Below are 10,341 nucleotides of genomic sequence, written 5' to 3'. Positions count from 1 at the left end.
TACTCACTAAACAGAAACTAGATTGAATAGTGCAGATTTATGCATCTGCATCAGAGTCCAAAAGGATTACAAAGTTTCTGATCTGGCTTTCGTTAGTACAAAAAAATAGACGTCCAAATGGCCGCACGGGACAACTCAAAGCTATATTCCTCATGTATACGTCATTGTATTTAAAGGCTAAATAAATAGAAGGGAAGATGGAGAACAAATGGTGAATCAAAGGCAAAATCCTAACATCAAACCTAGAATCTGAACTCGCTATTCCAGATTGGTAAGCTAAGCCAAAACTATATGCTGGGTGGTTCTTTTTGACAAGTTACTTCCAAGCTGTTTCTGCCTATGATGAAGATGCAACCTCAATGGCACTACCAAGGGGCCATGCTGCTTCCACAAACGAACTGCCGTAACGCACCTTCTTTACTAACGTAATATCTTGATAGGGATCCACACCTGAAAGAATATGGGCGGAAAAAAATAAGAAATATGTCGAAAGCTTCTAAGTTATTGCGATTTTGTCCTGTGCACTAAGTCATACCAAATCCATCCACAAGTAATGTGTGCTGGTAAACAAGATCCATGCAAAGGAATGGAATGTCTTCCTCCGAAACATCAGGATAGGTGGCATGTGCCTCCTTCACATTCAATTTACAAACACGTCGTGCAGCTTCTTCAAAGTCTGATGGTTTAACCTTAGCAACTGCTGCCTTCGGGTTTACAAAACCAGCCTGATGAGACAATGAGATAATAATTAAATGTGTACGTGACAAGAGCAAGCAAGTCAACAGAAACCAGCATCAGAACAATCAGAAAAGTTTAGACGTCAATTTATGGCAGAGGAAAGACTGATGGTTTAGGGATTCCTGACATGCAGGATTTAGATATCTGCTTGATTGCCTGTTGGCTACCTGGGTGGTAAATATTTTTTGGAGAACTGTTTGATTTCAACAAATAAGGGCTTTAGGGCAGGTTGGTAATGGTAGAGGATCATATGGCATTGTCATGGTAGCAAGTAGCAACAAAGGATTTTAGATGGCAGGTTGGCAATGGTGGCAATGTTCACTTCCGGGATGGTAACTGGTTTAGGAGCTGCAGTTTAGCAATGCAATGTTGGGATCCATTCATTATTTCTCATGAGCAGGATGGTTAGCCCATGTCTCTGGTGGATCAAAATCTGAATTTGGTTTTCGGAAGATGTTTTGATTATTGCTCCTTGAACCTCAGGTTTGAACTGTTAAAGATTGAGTCTTTTAGGGGTTGTTTGGATACCTAGATTTTAGAGAACCAGTTATGTATATACTCGTTCCAGGGTCTAACAAACTAAAACTCTGTTTGGGTAATCTAACTAATCCTCGGATAAGCAAAACTTGGTTCTCGTAATACCCGAAATATGAGTTTTTGGAAAAATGGGTCCAACAACGTTTTTGGTAAAATGCGTTTTAGAAATACAGGTTCGGCGTGCATGGAGCTCCGTTGAGAAGGTCTTCCACCACGAGGCCGGCGCCAGCGCCGACGTGGGGCGCCTGACTTGTGGCATCGAGAGCCGCAATGGGCAGCGGTGCCGAGTGGAGCGGCGAGAGCGGCGACGGACGGCGGTGCCGAGTGGAGGGTCGAAAACAGCGACGGACGGCGGTGCCGAGTGGAGTGGCGAGGCGGCGACTGCAATGTGTACAACCAAGCTGCATGCCGGCGACAGCGACATTGTAGTCTTCACCAACGATGCGACGATGTCGGTCTTCCTCAAGGTCCTGGACGTCTTGCATGGAGGACTGGCAGGCAACGCGCGCGAGCCAGCTCCGCTTCGCCCGCAAGCACCTCTCTGAGCCACGCGGCCTCCAGCGTTGAGGCGACGAGGGAAACACCCGCGCCGGCGTCCGTGCATGAAGTCATGGAGGCCGGCCCGAGCGGACCAGCCGCGTCTAGGATTGAGGATGGAGTTGTGGACTCTTGAGGCTGGAGCTTGGGAAGGTCGTCAATGGCAAATTAATTTGGTAAAATTGAGAGAGAAGGTCACGGAAGAATCGCATCAAGGCCAACCATACACCATCCAAACGTGTTTTTCTATATACTAGTTTTTAACAAAATAGTTGGTAAAACCGATTTTGCTAAAAAGCGGCTAAAAACTCGTTTACTATATCCCCGTGGCTTATATCTCCTATCCAAACAACCACTTAGTGAGGAACCTAACTGCATGTTTTGGAACTTAGAATGCTAGGGTGTAGGGTCTGAGTTCTTTGTAGGCTGTCAAACTTTGGGCTGTATGGTCAATATACCCCAACTCCTGTCATTTGGCAATCGTGCATTCCACCATTTATTCTGATCTTTTAAGCAAAAAAAAAAATTTGCTGCCACAGATAAACTAAGCAAGGTGCAAAATGTATGCGATAAAATATAACTTATTGTAATGAACCTGAGACGGTACACCGTTTCTTCAAACGTGTCGTGGTTCAAGACTATTGGGGTTTCAACTCTCAATTTGTTGGCATCACAGTATTGGTCAAGATTTTGAATGTCTCGGTGGCGGTTAAGTGAGAATAATCAGTGTGTGCTAAATATCGTCTGTGCTGCAGCCTGCGGCATAATGGTTTTTATAGAAACTAAGTAGTGCAGTTCTTTTTCAGGGAACTGTCTGGTTAGACTAGACTACTTAGATGGCCGAGACCCTGCTATGGTGGTGCTGAATTTGCAATGACCTGTTGTGGCTTCAGATCACCCGCTGTACTGAAAGACTGGAGACTGGAGAGTGAGTCAAAGGAACTACAAAGGATAGCCTGGAGCGAACTGGAACGTGAAGGCTTTGATGGATGTTTGGTGCTGAAATATCCTTTATCTAAGAAGAGAAACAATTGCTGAGTGTGGGACTGCTTGGTTTCATCAATCCAATGGAGGCATGACAAAAAACCCATTTGCCCGAGAATTTTTTTTTGTCAAAATTCAAAAAGACTTACCTGGGCAGCCCTGTCATAGAAAAATGATGCTACAAAAAGATTTTTCTGTCCATCTCCACCACCACCATTCCACACGCCACCAAATGTGCATTTCATGTGAGTGCATGCCGGTTCATCAACTTTAAGAGCTCTGACTGCAACAGCCCTGCACTTGGAATAAGTAGCACCAGATGATGAACCTGAGGCCTCAAATGTATCATCACCATATTGGTATTTCCCTACAATTCAATGTAAATTGCAATTAAAACCCGTCACTGTCGTACAGAATCATAAGGGTAAAATCTGACATGAGCAATTAGCACGTTGAATTCAAGGGTAACTTTCATTATGGGAAAACTGGAACATGCATACACACTAAAGACTCTGCCTACTGAGAAGAATAGGATAGTATAGCAAACATGCTTTTATTAATGCCTCCATTATACAGCATAATGTAAATATTTATTAAAACTTGACTGCATGCAAATTTCCACATGATGAAATATAGTGTTGCTTATTTCAGAATAAGGTACAAAACCTTGCATAGGATAGAACGATGTTCATGAAAAAGAAAAACACCTTAGTTTTAAAATTGGCATCCGTCGTTATGATGCTGCCACAATTTCAGTATATTCACATGAAGTTCATTTTAAGTTCTAGAAAGGTAATAACAAGGAAAAGATGAATCAGTTTTAAACATATGGGTGTTGGGCTCGGAAGATAAAGCAAAACCAAGCGGACATACCATGATATCCATCCAACATGCAGTTGCTGTAATCACTGTTTTCACCGGCTTTTAAGATCTCTGCTCTAGCCGCCAGCAAACCGTAATGCAAATAACTGCAGAAAATAATGGCACTTATGTGAATGGTACATACCCATCTTATTTAGATGGAAAAGAAATACTGTGATATCTGTTCAAATAGTCGATGATCACAATGCAGTAAATGATATGTTCTATATGAGAGTGGTGACAGGCAGAATGGGTTGAAGGACACATGGAGCGACCTCCATGACAAAACATTACAGGATATTAAATTTCATTATCCTGTTCAAACTAAACAATTTAAAGTAACATTCGGGCACCTCCAAAGCCGACCCGCAAACCTCCCGCATGCGTCCGGACCGCACTGTCCGGACAGCGGAAGCCATCCAACGCGGGCCTGTATCTGTCCGTGGAGCGGTCCGGACGTGATTTCTCCCGCAATCTGGAGACAAACGTGGGGGGGCTTTGCGGGAGTCCGGACCGCTCCCAAGCCCTCTTCTCACCGCCCTGGCCCACCAAAAACCCCACCCCCCTCCCACGCGTTTTTGGTCAGCGCCACTCCAGAGCGTCAGCGCCCACATTCATGCCCTGCCAGAGCGGACACGACCGCTCACTGGCGCCGGCATTGAAGTGGCGCACCAGCCGAGAGAGCGCCGGCCGCGCCGCTTCCCGGTGCAGGCGATTGCCGCGCGTTCAAACGACACGATGGCCGCCCGTCCGTCTGTCTGCCGCCCACATTGATGGCACACAGTTACCGAGGCGTCTCCTCCGGCGCCACCCGCCCGTCCCTCTGCCGCCCACCATTGCTATATGAGAAAATTGCAAATGAGCAATGACCAAGCTTGTCAATGGTAAATAAGCAATTGTCTCTTGCTATATAAACCGATGCCCCGGCCATAGCCGCAGTCAGGTCGCAACTTTGCAAGATTGACTGGGACATGCAGGCGGCGAACCACGACAGATTGAGTAGTTTCCACTCAACTATAGTTCACTTCTACTAATGCAAGTGACGGAGTAAAAGAATAAGATGGGCCACTGGGTCAGCCCAAACGTGCACCTTACCTGTGTGATACATCTGCAGTCGTCACTGTCTGGTACCAACATCTAAAGGACAATTATGTATGACCTAAGAGTCCAAACTCCAAATCCAAAATATTTGTAGGTCATTCCTACTGGAGGAATCATAACTATGCAGCATAAAGATTGATTCCACAAAATTTACACCACTAATAACAGGTTCTAGATATAACTGGTGTAGTATCTTGGTCAGAAAAATAATACGACAAAAACGTTCAATGATCCTTGGACATTTGGAGTTTGGGCTACAACCACTTATTTGATGCATACCTGTGAACATAAAGATAATATGTTGTTCCCTTAAGTACCAGCTTCTTCACATATGAATCTTCGCCATCTGAAACTTGAGGAGCCTTTGCTGCATCCTTTTCTGAGATAGCATAAGCCATTTGGACAGAACCACCACCTAAGTCAACCACTCCAACAGTGTGTGAGTAAGGCTTTCCCAATTTCTCCAACAGATAGTTGATGGTAACCTATAAAAGCCAAAGAAACATCCAAGTTGATATATAAGAAAACATTCATGTTGTTTCTTAATGGTAAAGGTTACAAAAGAGCAACAAATGGTAAGTTTCTCTTTACTTCCATCTAGACTAAACATTTTTTTTGGAGTGCATACACAAATTGGGACTGCATCTATCGTACCCACGCGAATGCACCTTCCTGAGATCCATCTAGAACAGAGACCCAATCTGGTTCGGATTTGAAAGAACTCTTGTCACGAAGGAGATCCCTAACCTGGTATCAAGAATAACCCAAGCGACATATTAATTAAGAATATAAAATGATACTATGATGAAACATGATATAATCCAATCTTGATAGAATGACAGGTACAAGACACACTATTGCTGGATTAATACAAGGAGAATACTTACCGCTTGCAAAATTTCTTCAGACCTTTCAGCTCCTAATGCTCTGAGACCTGCGGTGGCCTGCATAAGGGTTCAACAATAAAAAATCACCAGAAAACCCTTTATGAAAGTCTGTAGATAGCAAAAAAGCCATTACTCACCCCAACCCTGACAGGTGTTTGCTCACGCAATTCTACAGGAACTACTTTTTCAGCTTCCTCAAGAAGAGAAACAAGTGACTCGGCAGCCTCCTGAGGATCCTTGGCATAAGAACTCAAGCCTGGTTTTTTCTGAAATGGAAAAGGGATGAGCATTCAGATAAATTGTATTTTCCCCTCTCTTTTTTCCGTGGAAAATTCTTCTTTTCTATTCAAGTATATTACAGAGTGGCATGAGCATTCATGGATTGTCAGATCATTTTATGTCTAGGACAAAACAAACATCTTTCTCTCTTAATATCCATGAAACTCCTACTGAATTTGACGCATAAACATTTTCGAGTGAAGATAAGCCTTACCAAGGTAGTAAGCTAGTGCATTTTCGAGAAGTGAAGATAAGCCTTACCAAGGTAGTAAGCTAGTGCTGCATACTTGTCTAGGATGTATCTTGGACAATGATAATCAATTACTACATTTTACGTTTGAAGTTTCATAGTTTGTCAAATCATTTTGTGCCTGGGAAGAAACAAGCATCTTTCTCTGCAAGGTCCATCAAAATCCTAATGAACTTAATGCATAAATCCAGTGCTGACAAGCCTTACCAAAGTAGTAAGCTAGCGCTGCATACTTCTCTGGCCAAGAAGAGGCCGTAGCTTTGACAATGATAATCAATAAATGAATAAATAATGTTTTAAGTTCGAAGTAAGTTTTTCTCCAGTATAAATAACTCAGCACAAACGCCTTAGATTGATTGACTGACGACCAACCTGGGTTCTATAACTGATAAAAGGGCAAGATTGCCCGTACTTCATAGCAGTTTTTTTCAATTTGCAACTGAATGGTTCTACAGTTTAACAAATTCATATATATTGTTTCTAGAATATCATCCGGGCAAAAGGCAGGTAGAACATCCATTTTTCAAATATTTCAGGAAATACCAGCTAGTTCTGCTTGATATATATGCAGCATTCCATGGTTCATGCGACTGCAGAAGAATAATAGGCATGACCATCCATAAGGTTGACAACTACGAAATAATTGATTGCTTTAGATAAACAAACTGGACCAGGTTATTGAGTTTATCGGGTAGGCATCAAATACAAACAGCCGGTAGTACATCTATGTTCCGACAAACATGAGCCAATCATAAGTCAAAGGGCTCAAATTTCCTTCATAGTTGCACACATGAAATGGATTGGTTGTCAACTTGTCATGAACTGATGAGTGTGCCACCCTAGCATGCCAAATGCATTCATGCAACTAGCATCACTGGCGCTACTTACTCTTAATGTCTTTACAACAAACCACCAATGTATATATCGAATTCAATTGTACAATATTTTTTTCTAATTGTGGGGGTACAAGATAGTACGTTCATGGGTCCAATGGTCTACTCAGTGCTGCCATACAGCAATATCCGCATCAAGTGTCGCAAATCACGACTCAACTCAATAGTATGCACTAGTTATTCGTCCAGACTAAGTTGATTCTGTTTGCTCTCGCATGTGCATGTTTTGCAGGAATGGAACAATCTCATTCCAAACATCAACCCAGAAACAACCATCCCAACGAAAGCTCTCGCATAAGATCACAACAAGAGCAGATCCAGCCAACAACGCCAGCACATTTCGTTATTAAAGATAAGCAGAACCAAAAAAAAAAACACAACAAGTCACCTGCTTGAACACCTCGATCGCATTCCCTATAGGAACAAGATCCAGGCTCTCGTCGAAGCAGTACACGTGCACGCGGCTCCCGGAGCTTCCGGCGTCAAATATCACCGCATACCTGTTCGATCCGTCACCAACTCCGCCGACGGCCTGGGGTCCCCACCTCCTGCCTCCAGTGGCGAGGAGCACACCGGAGGCCCCGCCAGTGACGGAGGCCGGGGAACGCGGCATGAGGAGGAGCACGAAGGAGACGAGGAGCACCGGCGAGAGCACCACCATCAGCACCCCGCGGTAGCGGTGCAGGCGGTCGGAGACGGCCTCCCCTTGCTGCTGGCGCGCGCCGGCGGCCGAGAAGCGGCGCATCCTGGCGGCCGCCGCAGTAGCCGCAGCGGCATCGGCGGCGGAGGGGCCAACGGTGAGGTCATCAACGGGGAGCAGATCGGCCGCGGAGGGCGAGCGGTAGCGAATGCGGCCGTTGGTCGGGGAAGGCTTGAGCGCCTCCTGCTGCGACGGCTCCAGGGCGTCGGACGGGGAGGCCGCGCGCGGCCTTGCACGGGGTCTGGGTGAGGTGGGGGTGAGCGACGCCAATTGGCGCGCGGGATCTCTCCGCCGCGGCTCACAGCGACCGCTGGGTTTGACCCCGGGGCGGCATTGAGATCGGAGGGGGGCGAACTGGTGACTTGGGTGATGATGAATTCGCTGCGCTCGATTGGAGAGGGGAGCGAGGAGAAGGGAGGGGGGGAACCCGGTGTGGTTAGTTTGGTTTACCGGTGAAGCCGTGACCGGAAATACGACGAGGGCCCAGAGCACGGCATCCGACGGCTGAGATTGAGGCAGTCAGGTCAGATGGTTCGATCTCAGCCACTGGATGTTGTCTCTGCACTTGGGTTCAGCCTCAGCCATTGGATCATAGTTACCCGATTTGCGATTCACGGTTCGCTGGGTTCGGATTCGCGGTCCGTCGTACATCTCTAGTTCGGTGGGGGTATACATCTCTAGTTCGTGAATCGGCCAACTGATTCGTGAATCATGGACAATAACCCGGATTCGTGGACAATAACCCGGATTCGTGAATTTGATAATTTCGATTCATGAATTCGGTGTAAGCAAACAAATTTATATGAGGTCCAGATAAGCAATTTGATTACATGACTAGGAATATATGCATAAAGACATAAGGATTCTATTTTCATAGTTTAACAAAAAATGTATTTAGAAAAATACTAGTATTACATTGGTTGACTCTTCATGCATAGGAAGCCCTTAATGAGCACTTGAATCAGAAATGTGGCCATGGTTGAGGTAGTCGACTCTTCTCTGTCGTGTCCGTGGGGATCATCTCGATTGGTTTGTTGTTGTGAAGTTGAAATTGTGGTGACGGGTCCGGTGGCGTATGATGGTGGGTAACAGGTGGTTTGTTCGATGATCTTTCCCGGCGCGAGTGCCTGGTTCTCGTTCGTGGTTCTCCGCCAGAGTCGGAGCTGCGTTGTCTAGTCACAATGGCTGAGTCTAGTGTAGATCTTTATACATCTCCACATGGGCACTAAAGCGTGGGTTGGGTCGACGATTGCCTACGGCGAAGTCAGAGTCGTCTGCTTAGGATTTAGGGAAGACGATGACGCCTCTAGGGGAGGAGTGATAACGATGACGCATGTGTGATGTCTCGACGAAGCCCTCTTTGGAGTGATGTGGGTGGGTATCTTATGTGTGCCGCTTAGCGGTTGTGATGGTTTTAGCCGATTCTCCATACTTAACTTGGTAATCAGATTTTCGCTCGATTTTGCCCATACACACAATCAAGTTTGGAACTTAGTAGGCTCTCTAGAAGGTGCTAAATGTTACAAATGTAAATGGATCTATAATGATACGCGGATGAAATTGTTTACAACCATAAAGCTCAACTTGTTGCAAAGTATTTTTGACAAGTTAAAGGAGTTGACTTTGGCGAGATCATCTCGCCATAGTGATGCTTAACCCAGTTCAGATTATTCTATCAGGTGTTACACATTTCGATTATTAGATGTGGCAGATGACCGTCAAAACGGATTTCCTCAATGAACATTTAATCGAGGATATACACATGATACAACCCGAAGGTTTGACGATGCTAAGGATGCTATACGTTATGCAAACTTCATAGGGTCAAAAGCAATCATAAAGGAGTTAGAATCTTTGTTTTGATAAAATAGTCAAAAAGTTTGACTTCATCAAGAATGGGGAAGGTGCTTGTGTTTGCCAGAAAGCAAGTGAGAGTTCGATAACATTTCTAATACTTTATATGGATGACATAACGTTGCTTGGAAATAAAATGAATTTCTTGACACGAAATAGGAATTCATTGTAGATAGTTTTTCGATGAAGAACTTGGGCTAGAAACATACTGTAACGCCCGGATAATTAGGCTACAGTAAAACTCTTCTAATGATGCCATGTCATCAGTGTTACTGTTGCTAACAAAGTGGTAGTTCAAAATCATTGCTAATTCAAAATATGAATTAGTGACAAACACCCTAAGTTTTCAAAAGTCAAAGCGAAAATGTTCGGGGGTTGCCAAATATTGCACTGGTAATTATGGTGAAGCAAACACCATTTTATAAAATGCCTAAATGCCCTAAAACTAAATAAAACAGAAAGGGAAAATAAATAAAAGAAAGAAATTACAAAAAAACAAAAAAAGGGGGGGAAGCCCCCTGGACCAGGCAGCCCAACCCACCCGCACGGCCACCGCCCAACCCCCCTGGCCTGCAGCCAGCCTGGCCGGCCCAGCCAGCCCAGCTCCTCGCCCCGCACCCCTCCCTTCCTGTTCCTCGGACGCGCGCCGCTACAGGGCGCGGTCGCCACCGGACCCGCTCGCCGGCGACGGGGGAGGATAAGGCCGCCACGGCCCCCTCT

General features: G+C 45.2%; 1 protein-coding gene across 1 annotated transcript; it reads right to left on the bottom strand.

Annotated features, from left to right (window-relative positions):
• Nucleotides 1–8,200, bottom strand: LOC123085755 (probable apyrase 1). The gene is made up of 9 exons (XM_044507453.1): nucleotides 7,456–8,200; nucleotides 5,783–5,911; nucleotides 5,646–5,702; nucleotides 5,413–5,505; nucleotides 5,038–5,243; nucleotides 3,670–3,764; nucleotides 2,946–3,163; nucleotides 536–725; nucleotides 1–450 (listed from the first exon to the last, which is right to left on the bottom strand). The coding sequence occupies exons 1-9, from the start codon at nucleotides 7,810–7,812 to the stop codon at nucleotides 338–340; spliced, it is 1,458 nt and encodes a 485-aa protein (XP_044363388.1). The 5' UTR covers nucleotides 7,813–8,200; the 3' UTR covers nucleotides 1–337.
• Between the last annotated feature and the right edge of the window lie 2,141 nt (nucleotides 8,201–10,341).

The sequence above is a fragment of the Triticum aestivum genome, chromosome 4A (genome assembly GCF_018294505.1).
Source record: "Triticum aestivum cultivar Chinese Spring chromosome 4A, IWGSC CS RefSeq v2.1, whole genome shotgun sequence".
Taxonomy (NCBI): domain Eukaryota; kingdom Viridiplantae; phylum Streptophyta; class Magnoliopsida; order Poales; family Poaceae; genus Triticum; species Triticum aestivum.
The sequence above is the reverse complement of the archived record's forward strand: the minus strand, read 5'-3'. Positions and strand labels throughout refer to the sequence as shown.

Coding starts and splice junctions, on each gene's coding strand:
- LOC123085755 (XM_044507453.1), bottom strand. CDS start 7,812: ATGCGCCGCTTCTCGGCCGCCGGCGCGCGCCAGCAGCAAGGGGAGGCC. Junction 5,703..5,782: donor AAACACCTGTCAGGGTTGGG/GTGAGTAATGGC, acceptor ACCCTTATGCAG/GCCACCGCAGGTCTCAGAGC. Junction 5,244..5,412: donor AGGAAGGTGCATTCGCGTGG/GTACGATAGATG, acceptor TGGCTTTTATAG/GTTACCATCAACTATCTGTT.